We start from the raw sequence: 25,840 nt of genomic DNA on the forward strand, positions 1-25,840 counted from the left end.
CTGACTGGGATAAGCTGATGGCCACATCATCCGTTGAGAAACTATCGAACACTGGTCCTTGCAAAGCAGTAACAGTCTATATATTCAGAGTCATCTGAATAAGGAAAAGTGTAAGGTCATCCACATCAGTACAAAGGAATTAATTTATCTCAACTTGCAACTGAGGTGCAAGAAATAGTTAGGGGGACGTATTCTATTCCCTTTTCGAACATAAGCTAAAAACGTCAAGGATGTACTAAAGAAGTTACTCAAAGCCATTAAAATTGCTACACCAAGAAGAAATGCAGATGATAAACGGGTAACCATTTGACAAATATATTATACTAGAACTGACATGTGATTACATTTTTACGCAATTTGGGTGCATAGATCCTGAGAAATCAGTATCCAGGACAACCACCTCTGACCGTAATAACGGCCTTGATACGCCTGGACACTGAGTCAAACAGAGCTTGGATGGCGTGTACAGGTACAGCTGCCCATGCAGCTTCAACACTATACCACAGTACATCAAGAGTAGTGACTGGCGTATTGTGACGAACCACTTGCTGGACCGGCCACGGTGGCTTGGCGGTTCTAGGCGCTTCAGTCCGGAACCGCGCGCCTGCTACGGTCGCAGGTTCCAATCCTGCCTCGGGCATGGGTATGTGTGATGTCCTTAGGTTGGTTCGGTTTAAGTAGTTCCAAGTTTTAGGGGATTGATGACCTCAGATGTTAAGTCCCATAGTGCTCAGAGCCATTTGAACCAGTTTCTGGGCCACCTTTGACCAGACGTTTTCAGTTGGTGAGAGATCTGGAGAATGTGCTGGCCAGGGGAGCACTCGAACATTTTCTGTATCCAGAAAGGCCCGTACAGGACCTGCAACATGCGGTCGTGCATTATCCTGCTGAAATGTAGGGTTTCGCAGGGATCGAATGAAGGGTAGAGCCACGGGTCGTAACACATCTGAAATTTAACGTCCACTGTTCAAAGTGCCGTCAATGCGAACAACAGGTGACCGAGACGTGTAACCAATGGCACCCCATACCATCACGCCGGCTGATATGCCAGTATGGCGATGACGAATAGACGCTTCCAATGTGCGTGCACCGTGATGTCGCCAAACACAGATGCGACCATCATGATGCTGTAAACAGATCCTGGATTCATCCGAAAAAATGACGTTTCGCAATTCGTGCACCCAGGTTCGTCGTTGAGAGCACCATCCAGGCCTCCTGCCTGTGATGCAAAGTCAAGGGTAACCACATCCATGGTCTCCGAGCTGAAAGTCCATGCTGCTGCAAACGTCGTCGAACTGTTCGTGCAAATGGTTGTTGTCTTGTAAACGTCCCCACCTGTTGACGCAGGGATCAAGATGTGGCTGCACGATTCGTTATAGCCATGCGGATAAGATGCCTGTCATCTCAACTGCTGGTGATACGAGGTCGTTGGGATCCAGCACGGCGTTCCGTATTAGCCACCTGAACCCACCGATTCCATAATCTGCTAACAGTCATTGTATCTCGAGCAACGCGAGCAGCGATGTCGCAATATGATAAACCGCAATCGCGATAGCCTACAATCCGACGTTTCTCAAAGTCGGAAACGTGATGGTACGCATTTCTCCTCCTTAAACGAGGCATTACTACAACGGTTCACCAGGCAACGTCGGTCAACTGCTGTTTGTGTATGAGAAATCGGTTGGAAACTTTCCTCATGTCAGCACGTTGTAAGTGTCGCCACAGGCGCCAACGTTGTGTGAATGCTCTGAAAAGCTAATAATTTGCATATCACAGCATCTTCTTCCTGTCGGTTAAATTTCACGTCTGTAACACTTCGTCTTCGTGCTGTAGCAATTTTAATGGTCACTACTGCATGTCCGTGTAAAGACCGGAAATGTAAGAAGGAAAACCGCGCCTTGGCGAACAGAATAACTAAAACAGCGTATGACTTTCAAGACGCTACAAATTGTGCAAAAATCTGCGCCCCAGGTCTGAAAATCATATTACTTACAAGCAGAAGCGGAACAGAGTTGTCAATCTGACACAAATGCAAAGCTCAGGTATGCCCATACATTAACCAAAAACAGAAATAAACCGGTTGTCCTATGTAACAATACAGCGTGGTCGTGGTACAGGCAGTGTAATAACTGAAGCTGATGCCGTTCTCCGAACCAGAGAACTGAACCGATGATTGAAATTATTTCATGGACTGTAGCCACAAAAAAGTCTACTAAATCATGTTACTCGTAGTACCGCCAAGAGAAGCAGTCATGTGCATCAGATCAGCATCTACTGGATACGATGACATCACAGTCCAGATGTTGAAGCCTATTATTGATCCACTATTGCCCACTATGATGTACATCTCCAACCACTCCTTAACCCCAAGTCTTTTCCTCGACGCCTGGAAACAGGGGCTACTTAAGTCACAATCTACAAATGACGTTTGCTACAACACCCTCTAATTACCAATCTATTTGCACTCTTCCTGGGATGTCCAAGGCCTCACAATATATAGTCTACGACCAACTAACAGACTACTTAACTACAAAGAACCTACTAGACAAATACCAATAAAGTTTCCCTAAACGTCGCAGCGCAGCGTCTGCCTTAATAAATGTAACAGATGACCCAAAGTTTGCCACGGACGCGCAAGAAGCAATTACCACGCGCTTCTTAGAATTCAGCAAAACCTTTGACACTGTAGAATTCGACATATTACTTGCCAGACTTAGCAGCCAAATTTATCGCGAAATGCAGTTCAGTAGTGAAGAGCTTGTTGGAATGTATGTAGTAGTTCATTAAGTCCTTTGTAGTATAATGTCAGTTTTCAGTGCACTTTAATTGATGCAAAACCAATTGTCAGCCTGAAGGCTACGAGAATACTAAAATCAGGCAGAATTGTTTTCTTCTTTCACTTTTGTCAGATTTTGTTGGAGAATTTTTTTCTCCTCAGAGAAGTGTTGAATTACCATGTTGGCAAAGGTACAAAGCTTCCTTCTTTCCTGGATGACTACTAATTAGCTCCATTGTTAAATATATGTACATCATGCATGAACTGTTTTCCACAAGTTCACTACCTAACTGGTGCACTTACATTTCATGATCTTTCTCAGAAAGGCCCGTTATTTACCAGCTTGCTTGAGTTATGAGTGATCACAGTAGTTTTCTTCTTGTCACATCCCATGCTTTGTGTGTTCATTTTTCTTAGAAAAGTGATTTCTAAATTTTCTTGTGTTGGATGCCTGATTTTTATCCGTCATTGCTGAAATGCTGTTAGCTATGTCACAGTAATAAGATCTGCAATGAGGAAGCTATCTATTTTATGTATACTACAAATGCATTGTGTAGTATTACAGCTTTCAGTACGACAGTTAAATAAAATGAGGTAGAATATTGAAGTACTGAGCAAAGCTGTGCCTCAGTAAGTGAATTGGCTTGCATTCAGGTGGAATAAGTACCACCACCACCGTCTTGTACCCAACGTCTATCCTGACGAAAGCATATAAATAATGACTTCAGTTAAGATAACTGTAACGATGTTGTATACATTAGTTATTTACTTAGGACTCAACACTTGCACATGTGAAATGTAAAAATTCGCGAAGTTATGCTCACCAGTCTTTAAGTCTTATTGTTAATGTGGTTATAGCTTTTCCATATATTAACATGATAGGCTTAGCAAAAGGCATGCATGAAGTTCATACAAGACCCTCGTGAATTATGGTGGTATATACATAAATATTTCAATATTACAAATAGAAGTAGGGAGCAGTGGAAGAATAAACCATGTCACCGTGCAGGAGATAGTTTGGTTTACCGATGGGTAGAGAACAGATGAAGTCACTGTGGTTGGGGTTTACAGAGTAGAGTAGACTAGAGAGAGCATTCCCTCTAGGGAAGTGTGCCACAGTATTGCAGATGGAAATATGTGCTGTCAAAGTGCGTGTAGAGGAGAATTTGTGTAGGTTCTACAAAGATTGTGGGGAAGGCGAGCCAAAGGTTGCGTTTCATTGGCAGGACTCTTAGAAGATGCAACAAGTCCACTAAAGAGACAGCTTACACTACACTCGTTCGTCATCTGTTAGAATATTGCTGTGCGGTGTGGGATCCTTACCAGGTGGGATTGACGGAGGACATCGAAAGGGTGCAAAAAATGGCAGCTCGTTTTGTATTATCACGTAATAGGGGAGAGAGTGTGGCAGATATGATACGCGAATTGGGATGGAAGTCATTACAGCATAGACTTTTTCGTCACGGCGAGATCTTTTTACGAAATTTCAGTCACCAACTTTCTCTTCCGAATGCGAAAATATTTTGTTGAGCCCAACCTACATAGGTAGGAATGATCATCAAAATAAAATATGAGAAATCAGAGCTCGAACAGAAAGGTTTAGGTGTTCGCTTTTCCCGCGCGCTGTTAGGGAGTGGAATGGTATAGAGATAGTATGATTGTGGTTCGATGAACCCTCTGCCAAGCACTTAAATGTGAATTGCAGAGTAGTCATGTAGATGTAGATGAATGGTTTCACTCATACCTGATGTTTCGTCAGCAACGCGTTATTTCCTGCACCATGAAGTCCAGTGGAGAAAGGTAGTATCAAGCGTCTCCAGGGGTTCGGTATTAGGTCCTGTATTCTTTTCAGTGTATGCAAATGACGTCATCAGTTTTGTCCGACTACAAATACTACATGTTTGCTAAAGACCTCCAGTTGCATCTAAGTGGAAAACCAATAAATGTGAATACAGCTGAATGAGAGAAATTGATATTTGTCCCATTTAGGGTTAATGATGGTAGGAATTTACGGTATTTCAGGCTAATGAATCTGGAATAACTAACCAATACCGCTGCCTTTATCTTCATTGCCCGCATTTCCCATCATCATTTGTTGCTGAAGAAAAGACGCAAAGTCCGAAAAAGTGGAGTATGGAAGGATGTGTCGCTAAGTAGTTCGCTTTCTCTCAGTTAATGTAAGACTTTTTTCCGAAGTACACCTGTTTTTATGTTGATTTTTCCATGTACACAACCTAAATTAAGAAAAAATGTTGAACAGACATTTTATTGATGATAAAGTAAAGGATAAAGTTCCCAGAATTGCAAAGAGATGGCACTGATATCGGTGACATTTAACTGTTGTCACGCTTGTATATCTTTCGCAATAACTTCTGTGAAATGCAGACATGATCTGCGCTACAGCTTCGTTTTTAGTGCTATCAAAAGTAAACGTGTTATGTGTATTTCATAAAAATAGACGATCTAGAATCCCGAGCGGCTGTAAAATTTGTTTCACAGCCAACGAAAATTCATCAGTACTTGCTGAAACCTTATAAGCAGTATGTTTCTTCATTTTCAACGCTTAACGAAAGGGGAGTTCAATTACAGTGTGAGCGTATTCTTCTTGTAACAGAGCAACGTAATGCACGTCCCAAACCTGAAACTCCATGTGAAAAAATCGAGAAGTACACAACACATTATTGGCCGATCGGCGATGAAAAGTGTATGGAGAAACTCACGTCACAGGCGTTTCAGAAAAATCAGTGTGGTAAATTTATATAAAGAATTAACTGTTAGAAAGCTTTTGGTGAATGAAGATAGACGCGAAACAAAGTTTTGGTCATTTTAAAAAGTCTACAACAAAATTTGCCACGGAATCCATACCTTCTTCATCTCCTCTTTACAGGAACATGCACTGCTTCATTTCATTTGCCGTTTAGCTACAGTATTTTTTATTAGATCTAAAACTTTGCTTCCACCGTTTTTCCTCCCAGTTCGAGGCTTTATTGTGAAGAACTTACAAGGAATCTACGACTGATGCCATCATTCGGGCAGCATACGAAACCCGCAGCGGAAGAGCTGGGCGCCTTTTGAGGACATCCATGAATCGATCCAATTTTTCACTTGTTCGTTTCACCAGAAGTGCTGTTCATCCGGGTCGGGCACTGTGGCAGTCACAGGGAGCAATATCTCAAGAATACGGTGGGTGGCTAGGACCTCCCATTTCAACGCTTCCAAGTATGGTTCAAAATGGTTCAAATGGCTCTGATCACTATGGGACGTAACATCTGAGGCCATCAGTCCCCTAGAACTTAGAACTACTTAAACCTAACTAACCTAAGGACATCACACACATCCATGCCCGAGGCAGGATTCGGACCTGCGACCGTGGCGGTCGCGCGGTTCCAGACTGTAGCGCCTAGAACCTTCAGCCACTCCGGCCGGCTTCCGAGTATGTTTTGAAGAGCTTTGCGACATGGGGTCGAGAATTGCCACCCTGAAAAATCACTTTTTTATATCTGTCGCTGTTTTTTTTCCGTTTGTCTTTCATCGCTCGTCTCAAACGCATCAACTGCCTTCGATAACGATCCCCTGTGACTTCTTACGCCCGTTTCAGTAGCTTCGGAACCTTCCCTCTTCCGCCGCAGTGCCTGTCTTCGAAGTCAAAATCACCGTTCTTGAATCTTTGAAACCATTCTCTGCACGTTCTTTCACTAATAGGTGCCTCGCCATAAGTCTTAGCCAGTATGAGCCTCAGCTGCAGACGTGTACATGATAGTGCAGAAAATTAGGACTTCCCGCAAATGATGAGAACTGGGATGCTAATCTGACATAATTTTATTGTGCAGTTATCGACTAATACTTTGATGGTGCTATGTTCACAAATGCCTAAGATTAGTTTCTGACACTTAAGACCTACCACCATCACCACCCCCACTTCCCACTACTGCCAACGATTGCACAAGGCCAGACCTAGTAATGGCGATGAGATATACGCCCTTCATTTCACGCTATAAACGGAATGAAAGTTGATGGTTTCCAGAATGAGATTTTCACTCTGCAGCGGAGTGTGCGCTGATACGAAACTTCCTGGCAGATTAAAACTGTGTGCCGGACCGAGACTGGAACTCGGGACCTTTGTCTTTCGCGGGCAAGTGCTCTACCAACTGAGGTACCCAAACACGAGTCACGACCCGTCCTTACAGGTTCAATTCTGCCAGTGCCTCGTCTATTACCTTCCAAACCGCAGCAGCGTGAAAATCTCATTCGGGAAACATCTCCCAGGCAGCTAAGCCGCGTCTCCGCAGTATCCTTTCTTCCAAGAGTGCAAGTCCTGCAAGTTTCGCAGAAGAGCTTCTGCAACGTCTGGAAGGTAGGTGACGAGATACTGGCAGAACTGAAGCTGTGAAGACGGATCGTGACTCGTGTTTGGGTAGATCAGTTGGTAGAGCATTTGCCTGCGAAAGGCAAAGTTTCCGTGTTCGACAACGGTCCGGCACACAGTTTTAATCTGTTAGCAAGTTTCAAAGTTGACGGCGCTGTATTAAAAACATCCTAGTCTATATCATGTGTCAGAAACGTTATGGGGAATGTTCTTTGTGATAAATAACTAACTCTTCTTACTCACTACTCTGCAATGGGCTAAACAGTACTAATGAGAATTACGCGAGTCTCGGGGAACAACCAAAGTGAAAATACGTGGGAAGGACTGAAGTACAAAGCAAATAAAATCTTTCTTCACTTCAAACGTGAGTTGGGAACTGAATTAATTTCAAGTACAAATCGTAGGAACATCATCAGATGTGACACCAATCGGATTCTACATATATTTGTGAAAGAAAAATGTTTCTGTCCAGTGAAGTGGCTCTGGTGTCTATGAACGAGTTCTTTACACATATTCAAGCATTGTACGTCTGATTTTGAAACTGAAGTCAATGTTCTTTGACTCCAGATTAAGTCGAAAAACAAGAGCATGTTTGAGCTAAAAAGAAAAGAGGGTTTAACCGTCAAACCGAGAAATTGTCAACTTTCCCTAGTAAGATTAGCGACAAGGTTTCCCTAGGGCCATAATAGAGGCCACATATATATCTGGAAAGTTTGCTGGAACATAGGCAAGCAGCCGTTGTCATTGACTATCTTAATTTTGACACTTTCCTTATAGTTGGATCAACTTTTCTGTTCGTATTCTCGTATCTCGTTGAACATAACGTTTATGATTTGATGAATGGCTATTACATTTTTTAAAGTTCCTTTGTTATTATTATGACTGTAACTGTTGAAAATACGAGATACGAGAAAAATCGGTGTTTTCTCCACAAACTCGCCAATGTCCGTCGGCTTATTGTACGTGGAAATCTGTGGAGATTAGGAGCGACTATTAAATGATAAAGTGAAAGCTTTCTTTATTTTTTTGTTATTATTATTGTTATATCGAGCACTATAAGTTGTCAATTATCAATTTCCACTCAGGAACGCTGCTTTTACGTGATAAAGACGTTAGAAGCAGCAGTAATAATTAATGATATTATGTTTCCAAATAATGGGCAGCTGACCTTACTAAAAGAAGCGTCGTTCTGCCGTTACGAATAATTATCCAGAAGTAATATTTGACCATGTCCGCACCTTCGTGAAGAGAAAGACAATCGCTCGATCACATCGTAATGAAAAATTGTAGATCGTTGCCTTGCTAGGAATCGCAGAGGGAAGTGTATTAAAATATATCGCAATACAATTACTTTTCCTGTATTGGAGTCCTTAAAATAAACATGAGGTGTTATGTCACTAAATCTGTAACCTGTATTTGGAACGTGTGTGTGTGTGTGTGTGTGTGTGTGTGTGTGTGTGTGTGTGTGTGAGAGAGAGACAGAGAGAGAGAGAGAGAGGGCGCAAGCTCGCGCCTTTCCGCCACCGTGAAAAAATGTTCCATAAAGTCTAATAGGTTTTCGGGGACGGGTATGACCGCAGGAAATAGCTGCTGCGTTCCAAGCACATAAAGCGACGGTTGCCCATAATGGCTGCCCAAAACTGCTGCTCATGGTCGTCATTAATGTGGGACGTCGGCTCATCGCGCTTTTCATCACTGATATCTCCACGACGTCGGAAAATAGTTCGCACCAACGGCGTTGCATCCGCCTGTTCATGACGCAATGCCCATACACTAGACAGAGCTGACGATGGCTTTCGATTAGCGTTGCGTTGTCTGCATTGGAAAACTTATGACACACTTAACCTTCTAGTTGACACGAGATGGTCCACCATTTTTAGCAGTTCAAACTTCGATACTGCGAACGATGGGAAGTGTCAGCTGTGGCTCACTGTAAACACATATTGCCAACACATCTCTTGTATATGCGTCCGTAGCTTCAGCAGCGACTTACTTTCAATCTTTTGGCGAGGAAGGAAATTTATTTATTGGTTACATCATCCCATAAAGTGTACGGTGAGATAAAAGGTGTCGTAAACAGTGTCAGAGGACAGGACTGGCATTCATCAATGGGTGAAGGAAGAGATGTCACTATAGTGGGACTTCTTCGGTTGGGAGAAAGAAAAGAACGGGGAGATAGATTAGTGCAATTCTTTAAAGAACATCAGCTAGTAATATGTAATACGTAGTTTCAACACCGTCCACCGAGAAAGTATACAGTGAAAGCAAGTGGAGTAGACTTCATTGTATTTTGACATAGGTCCTGGAATCAAATAAGAATATACCTTGGCCCAGTTGTCGATGGTGACTATAACAAAGTGATAGGAGAATGTTATCTGAAATTTAAAAATCTTAAGAAAAGAACTTGGGAGAAATGGGGTCTGAATAGACTAAAAGATGATGTGGATAGCTCGACATACGAGAGACTAAAATGCATGTCTATAGTTATGAACATCACCAGAACTGTTAAAGAAACATAGACTCTTTGAAAAGAAATACCCTACGAGCAGCAGTAGAATTAGTTGGGGGACAAAAGGCAAAGAACAAAAAAAAATGAATTCCAGAAAGTATGTTAACAAAAATAAATTCAAGACTTAACCTAAAACAAGACAACACTGAGGTAGGACAAAGACAATATAGAACGCTGAGGAATAAAACCAGCCGTGAGTGAAAAAAGCCTAAGCAACAGTTGTTGGAGGACCAATGTAAAGAGGTGAATAAATGACCAAGAAATGACCAAGGTAGCAAAACTGGAATCAGTTTATAAATCAGTTAAGCACTTCTTTGGAAACAGACAAATAAAATGCAGTGTAATCCAAATTGAAGGTGCAGTGGTATTATATGATCCCAAAGATATAGTAGAATAGTGAAAACAATTCCTTGAAAAACTATGCAGGAGATAATGAAGATCTGGAGCTGGAGAACGCTGAGGTAATCGAACCGGAAGAAGAGGGAGATTGTTTCTTGCGCGATGAGTTCAACCTTGTAGTCAGCCAGCTAAAACCTGGAAACGCCACAGGAGTTGACGATATACCAGCATAGCTCATCAAGAAAGCTGTTCAATATCATACAAGTTGGCCGGTCGGAGTGGCCGTGAGGTTCTGGGCGCTGCAGTCTGGAACCGAGCGCCCGCTACGGTCGCAGGCTCGAATCCTGCCTAGCGCATGGATGTGTGTGATGTCCTTAGGTTAGTTAGGTTTAATTAGTTCTAAGTTCTAGGCGACTGGTGACCTCAGAAGTTAAGTCGCATAGTGCTCAGAGCCATTTGAACCATTTGAATCATACAAGTTATACATGGATCCGGGGAGCTCCCAACAGACTTTAAAAGATGTATCACATTGCCAGTACCAAAGAAAGCATCTGCAAACACGCGTGGACATTATAGGACCCTAAGTTTAGTGACATTGGCCTCTAGGATCTGACCTCGATCATTCTAAGGCGGATAGAAGGAAGGATGGACGTAATGATCACAGAAGACCAGTTTGGCTTTAGAAGAGGTGTAGGCCCATGAGAAGCAACACTCGGCTTACGATTAATTTTTCAGAAAAGACTAAAGAAGGATCAAGACAGATATTGCCTTTATCGACTGACAAAAGGCACTCGACAGGGTAGACAGGCGACGGCTTTTTAAGATGGTGAGAGAGATTGTCACAAACTAAAAGAACAGAAGAGTAGAACAGAGACTGCAACAAAGAAGAGGTGGCTGTGATAATGTGTCGAGAACATCAGGAAGCAGCCGCTATAAGGCAGAGTGTACGGCAAGGGGGCTCACCTTCCACTGTCTTGTCCAAAGGATTCATTCCAGTGGCAATAGATGAAGGTAGGGAGAAACTAGGGCACACAGGAGGAATTAAAATTCGTGGAAAGGATCAGATATTCTGAGGTTTCAAATGGCTCTGAGCACTATGGGACTTAACATCTGTGGTCATCAGTCCCCTAGAACTTAGAACTACTTAAACCTAACTAACCTAAGGACATCACACACATCCATGACCGAGGCAGGATTCGAACCTGCGACCGTAGCAGTCACGCGGTCTGAGGTTTCCTGATGATTTGGCAGTGTAAAGTGAAGGTGGAAAACTATTAGAAGCGATGCGTCCCACGTGAAAACCACCCTCATCTCATCCTACCACATAAAAATTGATAAAGGTGAAACAAAACCCAAATGATGAACAGACAAAGCACCGTTGCGCAATATTCACTTAAAAATGAGGGATTAAGAGCCGTCGAATCCTTTGCTTATCTAAAGAGTAAAATTACATCACACGGAAAGTCAAGGTAGGATATTGTAAGCCCAATGAACCAGACAAGAAAATAACAAGAAAATAAACCTTTTCACATCCAGCAGACCTCATAAAGACGTTTTTCTGTTGTGTGCTGCTGTATGGAAGTGAAACATGAACACTTGGAGAGACAGAAAAAAAATAACAGCCTTAGAGGTATAATGCTACCGCAGAATACTCAAGATCTCCTGGGTACACGAGATCCACAGTGTAGAGGAGAAGATGGATTTCTTCCTCAAGATAATTTTACACAGAAGGGACACTTGGGTCGGGAATTTGCTCAGGCGTGATGGTATCATTAAAAGCATCATTGGAGGGACAGTAGAAGAGAAAAATACAAGAGGCAGTCCGAGACTAGAATACATCAACCATCATGGAGGATACCAGCTGCATCAGCTACGCCGCTCTAGAGAAGAAGGCCGAATACAGAAATGAAAAGCGAACTGCTGCTAAACACCCTGATGGTTGAAGACAGAAGAAGAAGAAGAAGAAGACACTGTCCGAACTATAGTTCTGAATGTGAAAGCTAAGTGTTTGAATGTACTGGTAGATTAAAACATAGTGCCGAACTGGAACTCCAATCTGGAACCTTTGCCTTTCGAGGGGAATTCCTCTACTGACTGAAATATCCACGCAAGAAACACTTCAGTTAGTAACTTTCTATAACTAACTATCACACATCGCACTGTAATAAGTCTCACCTCTGACGTAGCATCAAACATCTGAATGATTTGGACCACATAAGTAAACTTGTGTAATACACTGAACAGTCAATATAATCATTCTAAACAGTTTGCAAAACTAAAATTACAGAAGAATCTAAATCCTAAATGGAGAACCTTCGAGCTTTTTACTGTCGTATACAACAAACCCCAAACATTTCCTTGAACGATGGTGGAAGCTGGCAACTAAGCCGTAATTACATTTGCATCGTGGATCACAATATAGACCTAACCAGCATACAGCTGCATCGTCTGAACTGCCTCATATACACGAAAACGTTGTTACTGCGTACCGAATGGCAGTCTGGACTACGTAATGTTCTTCATAAACGGAACACGGAACAGAGTAGAGATAGACTCGTCGAATGTCGTCAGTCATTTCCATTGGTCGGGTAAACCAAGGTTTCATGCTCATTCCTGTACTACGGATTTTTCGTGGTTTTCAGTAGGTTTGACATAACCAGCGGTGACTGTCACCTGCTTTAGTATCGGTTTGATAAGATCAGCTCCGATATTGACGCTGTTTTTATGCAGTTCCTGCCAGTAAAACACCACTTCACGCTGTGACGTATAGCCACGAAACTGGAACCGCTTTCCACAGTTTCGACTTACGTTACCTCGTGCATACGGGTATTTCTTGTACTACCGAAGTAACTAAAATAGCCTGAAGATGGTATTCAATAACACACAGAACGAAACAGACTCTACTGCAAAGTTTAGGAAGTACATTTTACTGAGCATTGTGGTTTAAGTAATCCATGGTTTCTGGTAGCTCGTCAGTAATTGCATTTCGTTTGATCTTTTTAACCTTCACTAATCTTTGTAGTTGTATTGCACTGAAAACATCTTCACAAAAGCGCAAATGTCGACAACATACGCTATATGTCTTGTTTGGGAAGGACCTTGTTGGATTCAGTTCATTATTACACCGTTCCGTCTCTGTATGTTATTCCGGCTGGGTTAGTTGTACGTTAACAGTGGTACACAGCGGTATGGATAGCTGTACTTATGAAGATATGGCGTATATGCACCTCGTCCATGGATTCTGTAAATTATGTCAAAAAGCAGCACTAACACGCTATGGTGTGCTATTCGCGCAATGACAACAACCGCATCACAGTATATTTGCATCTGAAGCTGGTTGTATTACTTTGTGGTTATGCTGTGCGCTTTGGCGATTGAATATTAAAAGTTTTTTGTCTGTTGTGTGTGTGTTCGTAAAGTCGCCGTGTACCGGACTACGGATGTAGATTACTTTGCAAATCCGAAACAAAGACGGAATAACTCAAGCTTCAGAACTGTTTTTTTCCAAGAGATACGTGATTGTTTTTTAATTAATTCTACTGCGGTGTAACATTAATGGTTCAGTTGATGAAAGCTATGGAATGCAATATGTAGTGTTTAGATGTTCAATTTATTTTTAAACTACGGTGCTTTCAACTGAGAAACATATTTTTCTTGTTGAATATCTGTTTCGACAAGGCGACATATACATAGCTTCAATGCAGGAGTTATTTGCTGAGAAATCCCCGTAAACTGCTGCACTTCATCGTAATGCGGTTCATCGACTGATAGAAGTTTAGAGAGACAGTTTCAGTGTTACAAGCTGAACAATCTGGAAGATCGCCTAAACTACACGAACAGAAGTTGGATATTTCTAATTCTACGTGGAAGAGACCAGAAAATTCATTGATCAAGTTGGCACAAGCAAAAGATATCGGGTTTGCAACTGCGCATAACAGTTAGGTAGACATTGCGACTGTTCCCGTATAAAGTGACAGCAGTGCAAGATTTCATAGACGCGGGAATTGAAAAGCGAATCCATTCACTGTAGATGATTTACATCTTCGACTGATAGGAATCCCTTTGATATTCTTGATGTCATACCGACGAGGCCTGGTTTCACCTCTCTCGTCATGTTTAGACGGAAAGCACAAAATTATCGTCAACGGAGAATGCTCGTGCTGTGTTTGAAACGCTGTTGCATAATCAGAAATTCGAGCACCGGATTACTGGACCTTTATTTTTTGAGGAAACCGTGAATAGTAAACTTTCATTGCTTAAAGATCTCCCGTTTCATTGGACAGTTAAAAACAGACGAAACCAACTACGGCGCAAGCAAAAGAGTATGTCTCTTCCTTAAGAGATTTTAAGGTAAGTGCCGTCTTACGAAACCTATAGCCCTCTCGCTCCTGAAACCATACTCCACCAGACAATTTTTCTTTGGAGAGCAGCGAAATCTGTAGAGTGTCACAGTCGCTCACCCTCGCATTGTGAGCTAAAAGCTGAAGTAAGTGCATACTTTAGAAGCATTTCAGATTTAGATCTGCAGAAAGTGTTTTACAGAAGAATTAACCGGGCCCTTACTTGTATAACCAGCGGTAGACGCCATTTCCAACATACGTTATAGCACACAGCTACTTTTCGAACATAGTATATTTTCGTAAAAACAAAGGTAATTTGAGCAAGAAACCGAATAAATCATAATTACATTATTACATTGTAAGGAGCCACCATAAACCACTGATCCCGTACACCAAAATACTAAGAAAATGTACCTGAACTACATCCAAAATATTGTCCGTAGAGTTGTCGTTCTCCTGTATAACATTATTAATACGTTTTTCTGCCCTATGTTTATTGTTTCGTTAACCTTGTGAAAGTGGCTTCTTGCTTTGCTGTTACATTTGTAAGGTCCTTTGTAAAACCAGATGGTTGAGAGTGGACTTGGCCAACAGTTGGCTGTCTGTGTAGGCTTCTGTGTAGGCTACTGCAGCTGAGCACGGCCGGCTGGCGTGTGTGTTGCAGGGTGCAGGAGACGGACGGGTCGTTCTTCGAGAGCTTCACGGCGCTCAGCTGGAAGCAGGAGAACCGCCGGCTGATGGCCACGCAGGAGGTGGAGGCGCGCTCCTGCGCCGACAGCCTGCCCCAGCTGGACCACCTGCTCGGCGCCGACTTCAGGCTCCACAAGAATGAGGTACCTATCTGTCTTCCTCAGTGCTGCCTCACGTACACTGTCTAGTCAGGTTAATGTGGCCACCTGTCAGAGGCCTGAATAACCACCCTTCTGCGCGAATTGCTGCGAGACGTTCAGGAAGAGAGTGAACAAGGTTCTGTAAGGTAACGACAGAGGTGTGGGTCCACGCTGACTCCAGTGCTGTGACCATCTTTACCAGGTTTCTCGGATGATGATCCATCGCGTTTACAGTCCGACGGAGGTGGTCCCATAGATTCTCGATTGGGTTCAAATCCGTACAGTATAGTGGCTATGGGAGTACGGTTAACTCCTCATGGTGGTCTTCGAACCACGCATGTACACTACCAACTGTGTGACACGTTACTTTGCCATGCTGGTAGATGCCTTCATGGTGAGGAGAAACAAGCTGCATCTAGAGGTGGACATGGTCACCAAGCACAGATGCATAATTGTGTTCATCCACTGTGCCTTCTAGAATGACAAGATCACCCAGGGAATGCCACTAAAACGTTGTCCAGACCATAAGATTCCCTCCTACGGCTTCGAGGTGTTTGCTTTCAGACGTTTCACACTGTACACAACGGCCATCTCTTCGATGAACATAAAACGCGATTCATCTGAAAAAAAGGCCACCTATCGCCATTCAGTGGACGTCCAGTTGCGATACTGACGCGCAGATTACAGATTTCATCGCCGATCAATATGAGTTAGCGTAGGTGGAAGGTGATTCGATGAACCCTCTGCCAGCCACCAGTTGCGAATTGCAGAGTAATCATGTAGATGTAAATGTAGACGCCTGTTTCGGAGACTATACTGGCAGCGTTTTGGTTCATCTGGGCGGTCAGTTGCTCAACAGTTGCCCGTGCACATCTCCGCAACCTTGGTTTACCCGTGTCTTCTATGGGCCTTGGTGTACCACAGTTAATGTACCACATTTAACTCACCACCGGTTTTGGAGAGCGCTGTTTTTCAACGCACAGTGTACTTTACCCACGGCGTTAGGCGAGCAGTTTACAAATTCAGCCATTTCGGAATAGTTTATTTCTTTGCACGAAAGCCAATGACCATGCCCTTTGGACGTCCGATAAATAACTCCGCTTCCGCGTTTTTCATATACCCTCTACTGATAGTGCGGCTACCTGCCGTATGTGAGTGGCTATTGCGCGCAGACAACGAACATAAGCGACGTACACATTAATATTACTGGACCGTGTAACTAACAAGCACACTATTTGGCCAGGTGCCATTGGGCACCACTTAGGTAGCCAATAGCGTGCTGATACATTTTTACATGTATTTATTCTATCGGCGGTCCACTAGTTAGCTGGTGAAATAGACCTTTTCTATATATTTCATTTTGAAGTAAGCTATAAAAAGCACACTGATTGTGTTCATCTTTTACACGGATGTGGTACAAGGGGACTCCAAAAAGTAATTTGCACATGTCGTTCCAAGCTATGACCTCTCCACAACGAGAGTAGTACATTGTTAATAAGAGAGTACATCGTCTGGGTTTCCTCCAGATACAGGTCTCTGCGGTACGGATAACAGATGCATCACAGTCTGAGAGTGAAATGGTGGAGCATCTGGAAACGTTCCCCAAAGCTGAAGTTACCATAACGTCTAAATTTCACATAGGTTCGCCGTGAAATTCTGATGGTATATGGACGTAATGCAATATCGCTCCAGCCGTAGTGAAGTGGTGGAAGTGGTGCCAAAAAGTCAGACGTGTGTAATGCTGATCTGGAAGAAAAGTCATCATCCACACACAATTTCGAGGGAATCGAGGAACCGATTAGCAGCAGTCACACACTTCCCGACGATGAGAATGTTCACAAAGTGGTTCTCGAATGGCTCCGTGATCGAGGTGCCGATTTCTATCGTCCAGGAATGGACAGATCGGTAGAACATTCCGACCGTTGATTGCAATCAATTGATAACTATGTTGAGAAAGAGTGTCATCTATCTGTGTCATATTGAAGCGCAGTACAGCATTCAATAAAAGTTACTTGGCCTGCCATAATAGTTGTGTAAGTTACTTTTTGAAGTCCCCTTGCATATACCATGATGTAGCAAACACTACCCTGGCTCGATACATTTCACAAGCGTTTCTGATAAATCGAAGATCAATGATTTACGAGCCTATTGAATGTAACAGCGCCATCCGCAGACCAGAGGCGTTATCGCAGTCAGGTGCAGACGAGAAATCGATCCCCCCCCCCTGTACCGCTGCAGGGAATCATATTCTTTCGCAGCAGAAAAGTAATAATAATCATAATGATAGTCACAGTTGTACGTACACTTGAGACGAAGTACAACCGAGGGATAATAAGGAAGCGATTCATTCCAGCACATACAGCTGTGAAGTTAATAATGCGGCGCTGCTTTCAATACACTGTACTTTTATTGCGGTTGGAGCATTAGTAAATATCAGCTGCGCCCGTTATTTGTGTAATAGATCGCGGCTACCTTCTGTCATATGTTCAGACCGCTTACACTCCTGGAAATGGAAAAAAGAACACATTGACACCGGTGTGTCAGACCCACCATACTTGCTCCGGACACTGCGAGAGGGCTGTACAAGCAATGATCACACGCACGGCACAGCGGACACACCAGGAACCGCGGTGTTGGCCGTCGAATGGCGCTAGCTGCGCAGCATTTGTGCACCGCCGCCGTCAGTGTCAGCCAGTTTGCCGTAGCATACGGAGCTCCATCGCAGTCTTTAACACTGGTAGCATGCCGCGACAGCGGGAATGTGAACCGTATGTGCAGTTGACGGACTTTGAGCGAGGGCGTATAGAGGGCATGTAGGAGGCCTGGTGGACGTACCGCCGAATTGCTCAACACGTGAGGCGTGAGGTCTCCACAGTACATCGATGTTGTCGCCAGTGGTCGGCGGAAGGTGCACGTGCCCGTCGACCTAGTACCGGACCGCCGCGACGCACGGATGCACGCCAAGACCGTAGGATCCTACGCAGTGCCGTAGGGGACCGCACCGCCACTTTCCAGCAAATTAGGGACACTGTTGCTCCTGGGGTATCGGCGAGGACCATTCGCAACCGTCTCCATAAAGCTGGGCTACGGTCCCGCACACCGTTAGGCCGTCTTCCGCTCACGCCCCAACATCGTGCAGCCCGCCTCCAGTGGTGTCGCGATAGGCGTGAATGGAGGGACGAATGGAGACGTGTCGTCTTCAGCGATGAGAGTCGCTTCTGCCTTGGTGCCAATGATGGTCGTATGTGTGTTTGACGCCGTGCAGGTGAGCGCCACAATCAGAACTGCATACGACGGATGCACACAGGGCCAACACCCGGCATCATGGTGTGGGGAGCGATCTCCTACACTGGCCGTACACCTCTGGTGATCGTCGAGAGGACACTGAATAGTGCACGGTACATCCAAACCGACATCGAACCCATCGTTCTACCATTCCTAGACCGGCAAGGGAACTTGCTGTTCCAACAGGACAATGCACGTCCGCATGTATCCCGTGCCACCCAACGTGCTCTAGAAGGTGTAAGTTAACTACCCTGGCCAGCAAGATCTCCGGATCTGTCCCCCATTGAGCATGTTTGGGACTGGATGAAGCGTCGTCTCACGCGGTCTGCACGTCCAGCACGAACGCTGGTCCAACTGAGGCGCCAGTGGAAATGGCATGGCAAGCCGTTCCACAGGCCTACATCCAGCATCTCTACGATCGTCTCCATAGGAGAATAGCAGCCTGCATTGCTGCGAAAGGTGGATATACACTGTACTAGTGCCGACATTGTGCATGCTCTGTTGCCTGTGTCTATGTGCCTGTGGTTCTGTCAGTGTGATCATGTGATGTATCTGACCCCAGGAATGTGTCAATAAAGTTTCCCCTTCCTGGGACAATGAATTCACGGTGTTCTTATTTCAATTTCCAGGAGTGTATTTTCGATATCAGAAGTGATAGAATTGTCAGTCAGGAGTACATAACCTCTCAGGACGCTCTATTGTTACTGTACATTATAAAGACACGTTTCTGACGTTTCAATACGCAGCTGACACCAGCATTTTCAAATGAAGTTGAAGAATCGTGCGTGTTTCGTGGAGGAATGGAATAATAATGGACGAAAGTCGAGCGCAGCAGGGGCACACTTAGGCTGTTGCGCTAACGCCGCTGCTCGAGATTCAAATGGTTCAAATGGCTCTGAGCACTATGGGACTTAACATCTGAGGTCATCAGTCCCCTAGAACTTAGAACAACTTAAACCTAACTAACCTAAGGACATCACACACATCCATTCCTGAGGCAGGATTCGAACTTGTGACCGTAGCAGCAGCGCGGTTCCAGACTGAAGCGCCTAGAACCGCTCGTACACAGCGGCTGTCGCTGCTCGAGAGCTGGCGTAATCGTTTGGCATTGAGCGAGCTGCTAAAACTCGGAACACCGATTCTGCGAAAACGCTTTAGAAATGGATCGCAGTATGTGTAACTACGTTCTACAATAGTACTAAACGTGAGGAAAATAGGCGGACCGTTGTAGTACTCTAATAGATAATTTGTCTCTGTTCTTGGGAGTAACCAAGAGTAACCAACTCTGTGCAACCTCCACAGGGATGTGCGTCGTTTGGTTGGTTGATTCGGGGGAGGGAATCAAGCGAGATCATCAGTCCCATGAGATTGGCGAAATATGGGGAAGAAACTCGGGCATGCTCTTTCAGAGGAACCGTCCCAGCATTTGCCTGACGGGTTTCAACCGTCGCCCTCTCGAATGCGAGCCCAGTGTGTTAACCACTGTGTCACATCGCTCCGGTAATGAGATCGACTTTATGGTGTAGGTGAAGTACACTGGGTGGTTAAAAGTCGTGTGAAGGCACTGAAAATGATGTCAGCTGCTGAAGCCCTGTCTCCGAAAAGTCCTAGTATCAATGCGTTCCTTACGATCCACAACGAAACTGGTGACAATCTGACTATAAGTGCACCGCCGATCGCCCGGTATGGCTTTGTAGAGGGTGACGAGAGGACCGTCCGAGAACACGTGTGGTCGTATTGGGCAGCGATTTACGCTGGTGGAAGCCCTATGATTGAAGATCCATCCGAGATGCTATTAATCTCCGATACATGAATTCTTCTGAAATCTCCCATTTACTTCAGTCCAACTGTCTTGCATTTCTCGTCTTCCCATATTCAAATACAGTTAACTCGCCACTTTTTGGCTTGTTCACTGCACAAATGTCTATGTCAGAGTACTCTGGCTTCGCAGAACAATCAAAACATTCGTGTTTTTGTCCGTTTATCTTGCTGCTGATTTTTTCAAATGGCTCTGTGCAATATGGGACTTAACATCTGAGGTCATCAGTCCCCTAGAACTTAGAACTACTTAAACCTAACTAACCTAAGGACATCACACACATCCATGCCCGAGGCAGGATTCGAACCTGCGACCGTAGCTGTGACGCGGTTCCAGACTGAAGCGCCTAGAACCGCACGGCCACATCGGCCGGCCGCTGGTTTTTTCTCTCGATCAGCACAACGTAGTGGCATTACTCTTGAAGCCAGCGTTCTACATCTTTTACGTGAAGTTTTGAGTAAATTGTACTGTTTGTCTTTCCTACGCATTGTCTTTTCTACCAGTACAGGCTGTACTACGACTGGGTTGCGCTGTGAGTGATCAGTACCCTACTAACTTACATTTCATAAAACATCGAACTCAATTTTACAGTAAATTTCGCGGTATTTAAAAATGACACTGTTTCTAAAACAGGAACTGTCAACAGGACTGATAGTCTCTGCGACACGCCAAAATTCCAAGACGTTACAATAACAAAATTTAGAAAAACAAGTAATAGACCCAAGCATATCCACATAGTGTTAAAACAACAGGAGTAGTTTAATTACACAGGGCTGCCCACATAAAATAAATACTATTAATAAAACTTGTAAACTGCATAGCACACTCTAAATAGACTATTGTAACTAGGCCAAAGCACCACATACAAGCTTGCTATAACCCTGAGAATTTTCACATAAAAGCTTGCTCAAAATAGTGGCACACACAGCTTGTGAATAAGACAGTTATAATTTTCGATGCAATTTGAAAAATACAACACAATCACCAAATGCTTTCACCAGTTCTCTAAATAACTGAGGCCTTGCAGAAGTAGAATGCTTGGAACACTACCATAGCAAGATGAAACCTCATGGAGACACAAGCACTCTAGCAGACAATATACCAAGGTTGGTTTCAGCCTTACGTGCTCACATTATTTGAACAAGTAAAATAACATACGCTGTTCATTGACTAGTATCGCCCAACTGCATTGAATGGATAATACACCGTACGCAGGAACAACCACAGTTTTATAGTAGAACTCAACGTACACGCAATAATAATTAATAGCTCGAAATTATATATATATATATATATATATATATATATATATATATATATATATATATACTCCTGGAAATTGAAATAAGAACACCATGAATTCATTGTCCCAGGAAGGGGAAACTTTATTGACACATTCCTGGTGTCAGATACATCACATGATCACACGGACAGAACCACAGGCACATAGACACAGGCAACAGAGCTTGCACAATGTCACCACTAGTACAGTGTATATCCACCTTTCGCAGCAATGCAGGCTGCTATTCTCCCATGGAGACGATCGTAGAGATGCTGGATGTAGTCCTGTGGAACGGCTTGTCATGCCATTTCCACCTGGCGCCTCAGTTGGACCAGCGTTCATGCTGGACGTGCAGACCGCGTGAGACGACGCTTCATCCAGCCCCAAACATGCTCAATGGGGGACAGATCCGGAGATCTTGCTGGCCAGGGTAGTTGACTTACACCTTCTAGAGCACGTTGGGTGGCACGGGATACATGCGGCCGTGCATTGTCCTGTTGGAACAGCAAGTTCCCTTACCGGTCTAGGAATGGTAGAACGATGGGTTCGATGACGGTTTGGATTTACCGAGCACTATTCAGTGTCCCCTCGACGATCACCAGAGGTGTACGGCCAGTGTAGGAGATCGCTCCCCACACCATGATGCTGGGTGTTGGCCCTGTGTGCCTCGGTCGTATGCAGTCCTGATTGTGGCGCTCACCTGCACGGCGCCAAACACGCATACGACCATCATTGGCACCAAGGCAGAAGCGACTCTCATCGCTGAAGACGACACGTCTCCATTCGTCCCTCCATTCACGCCTGTCGCGACACCACTGGAGGCGGGCTGCACGATGTTGGGGCGTGAGCGGGAAACGGCCTAACGGTGTGCGGGACCGTAGCCCAGCTTTATGGAGACGGTTGCGAATGGTCCTCGCCGATACCCCAGGAGCAACAGTGTCCCTAATTTGCTGGGAAGTGGCGGTGCTGTCCCCTACGGCACTGCGTAGGATCCTACGGTCTTGGCGTGCATCCGTGCATCGCTGTGGTCCGGTCCCAGGTCGGCGGGCACGTGCACCTTCCGCCGACCACTGGCGACAACATCGATGTACTGTGGAGACCTCACGCCCCACGTGTTGAGCAATTCGGCGGTACGTCCACCCGGCCTCCCGCATGCCCACTATACGCCCTCGCTCAAAGTCCGTCAACTGCACATACGGTTCACGTCCACGCTGTCGCGGCATGCTACCAGTGTTAAAGACTGCGATGGAGCTCCGTATGCCACGGCAAACTGGCTGACACTGACGGCGGCGGTGCACAAATGCTGCGCAGCTAGCGCCATTCGACGGCCAACACCGCGGTTCCTGGTGTGTCCGCTGTGCCGTGCGTGTGATCATTGCTTGTACAGCCCTCTCGCAGTGTCCGGAGCAAGTATGGTGGGTCTGACACACCGGTGTCAATGTGTTCCTTTTTCCATTTCCAGGAGTGTATATATCACCTAATATATTTGGTAAACAACATCAAATACTGACGAACCGATTCCACAGTCCGAACGTGAGGAGAGGGGCTAGTGTAATTGTTTAATACGAACCACCATACAAAAATGCACGGAAGTATGTTTTTTAACACAAACCTACGTTTTCTTAAATGGAACCCTATTAGTTTTGTTATCACATCTGAACATATAAACAAATACGTAATCAGTGCCGTTTGTTGCATTGTGAAATGTTAATTACATCCGGAGATATTGTAACCTAAAGTTGACGCTTGAGTACCACTCCTCCGCTGTTCGATCGTGTGTATCGGAGAGCACCGATTTAAGTAGTGTGATAAACCTTTTGCACTTCCTTTATGTTTTCGTCCTTTTTTTTCTGAGATCATTGGTCCCTAGGCTTACGCACTACTTAACCTAACTCAAACTAACACACACATCCATGCCCGAGGATGACGGAGGGAGCCGCCGAACCGTGCAAGGCGCCTGAGACCGCGCGAGTCTACCCCGCGAAGCTTGTATGTGGTACCTTAATGCTTGGATACATCAGTGTGTTGGTTATTTGTTTGTGTAGAATAGCCTTCGGACAAACACGTCACAAACTTTATGAGATGATGTTTTCTGCAAGTCTGTACTCCTGTCATTATAGACTAACTGTTCAGCGACCATGCGTCCACACTTCAACACCCGACCTGCTGTCCAGGGAAAAATAAGCATTAATGGCTTGCTCTTGCCACATGTACCTGCAGGTACTAACCAACCAAAAACATACGACTTGTCACTGTAATTACTGATCTGAAAATTATGTAAATAACGACGTAATGTTGTTGACTACTCAGTCCTCAGTCGCCAATAGATACATCTGAACTTGTGCCCATTACATCCCGTACTTCACAAACATTAGAACAGTTGGCTTTAAATGACGTGGACCACTTCCACACTTCATAGCGCTAAGCAATTCCTATATGAATTCAATGTCATACGAATTTACCTGGTTCAAGGAACAGTAAGGTGTATACCTCCTAAAAATGGCTCAAGGTACAAAATACCCCTTCAAATATTAGATGATGATGAGCACATTCACTTCCCCACGGAAGATGACCGAATTCTGGAGACTAACCGACTTTAATGCATACATACACCTACATAACTAGCGGGACTTGGTTGCCCTATAAACTGTCCCACAAATACCGATTCTACACAGACACTGACACCCATCGGTGTCCTAACGGAGATACTGGGGAACAACCAACCAAGATGTACACATACTTCCGCACAATTTCGCATCAAGTGGTTCCTCACCTTTAATCGTCAAAGAAACCGACAACACTGGTGTACAGTAGTGAATGTCTTTCCCATGGCCTCCCACAGCACCTGTTCTAACCGGCCAAAGACCATTGGTAGCAACAACCAGCACCCACTAAATCCCTCGCAAGAAGTGACAGACTTCTCGAATTTTTCTACTTCCTTGACAGTGCGTAAGTGATAGAGTCCAGTCCTCCAACAATTGAAGCTAACTGTAACACAAACCAGTATAGCTGGGAGGCGGCGCATTCCTCTATATCGACCGCATGTGTGGTGAGGCGGCTCACTGGGAAAACAAGTACCTCGAAGACCGGACACAAACAGCACTGCAGTGTGCTTTCCCCAATATTTGTATTTCCATTTTCCACGGCATAATACGTTTGTCCACTAACAGCTCATCATTCAAGTGACCTCTTTTGCAGCCACCCTGAGAGAGAACACCAAACTGAGTAGTATCCGTTACAGTAAGGCACCTATCAAAAATATAAACTACTTATATCTATCACTCACAGTACCCCACACTCATAATCACGCTCTGCTACCAAAATGTGCCATAGAGGAAATGAACAGGAATTGGTTTTGCAGCGAATGAACAATAATCTTCAAAATGGTTCAAATGGCTCTGAGCACTGTGGGACTTAACATCTGAGGTCATCAGTCCCCTAGACTTAGAACTACTTAAACCTAACTAACCTAAGGACATCACACACATCCATGCCCGAGGCAGGATTCGAACCTGCGACCGTAGCGGCCGCGAGGTTCCAGACTACAACCGCTCGAGCACACCGGCGGGCCAATAATCTTCGCAAGTTTCCTTTAATAAAATATCGAAAACAATTTTCCAATGAATTTTTTATAAGTTAATAAACGCACTTTTTCGAAAATTCAGTAGTATCAAAGACTAACAGTCTCCGAATCAGGCGAAAATACCTAGGTATTACAATAAACATTCAAACGTTCAGAAATATGTAACAAACATGATTTTAAAACAACTGGAATAACTGAGTTACAGCGGGTTGCCCGCCAAAAATAAATACCATTAACAAAATTCTAAAATGCTTATCAGACAAACTATACTATTGTGCTTAGGCAGGAGCACCACATACAAGCTTGCTATAGCCGTCAGAATTTGCTCTAATGAACGGCACTCACAGTTTACCCAATACGACAGTCGTAATATATCGACCATATGACCAGACACAAACAGGATCAAAGCAATGTGAAAAATACAACCTAATGATCAAATGCTTTCACCAGTTTTCCAAATAATCTAGACCTTGCACTCAGAGTGAATTTTCAACGACATTAAACAGTGGAAACCTGATCGAGACACAATCAATCAGCAGAAAATATGCCAATATTTGTTTCAATTATACGAGCTCGAATGAGCTAACAACAGCAAGGTTGGTTGGTTGGTTTGGGGAAAGAGACCAGACGAAGAGGTCATCGGTCTCATCGGATTAGGGAAGGACGGGGAAGGAAGGCGGCCGTGCCCTTTGAAAGGAACCATCCCGGCAT

The 25,840-nt window shown here is 44.4% G+C and overlaps 1 protein-coding gene across 1 annotated transcript in view; it reads left to right on the top strand.

The window, feature by feature from the left end:
* LOC126353909 (BAI1-associated protein 3) overlaps nucleotides 1-25,840 on the top strand; it is a 1,859,046-nt gene that overhangs the window by 1,170,271 nt on the left and 662,935 nt on the right. The window contains exon 5 of the mRNA XM_050003139.1: nucleotides 14,995-15,163. Within this exon, the coding sequence (XP_049859096.1) occupies nucleotides 14,995-15,163 (169 nt within the window). The remainder of the gene's footprint in view (nucleotides 1-14,994; nucleotides 15,164-25,840) is intronic.

Source organism: Schistocerca gregaria, chromosome 3 (assembly GCF_023897955.1).
Source record: "Schistocerca gregaria isolate iqSchGreg1 chromosome 3, iqSchGreg1.2, whole genome shotgun sequence".
Taxonomy (NCBI): Eukaryota; Metazoa; Arthropoda; class Insecta; order Orthoptera; family Acrididae; genus Schistocerca; species Schistocerca gregaria.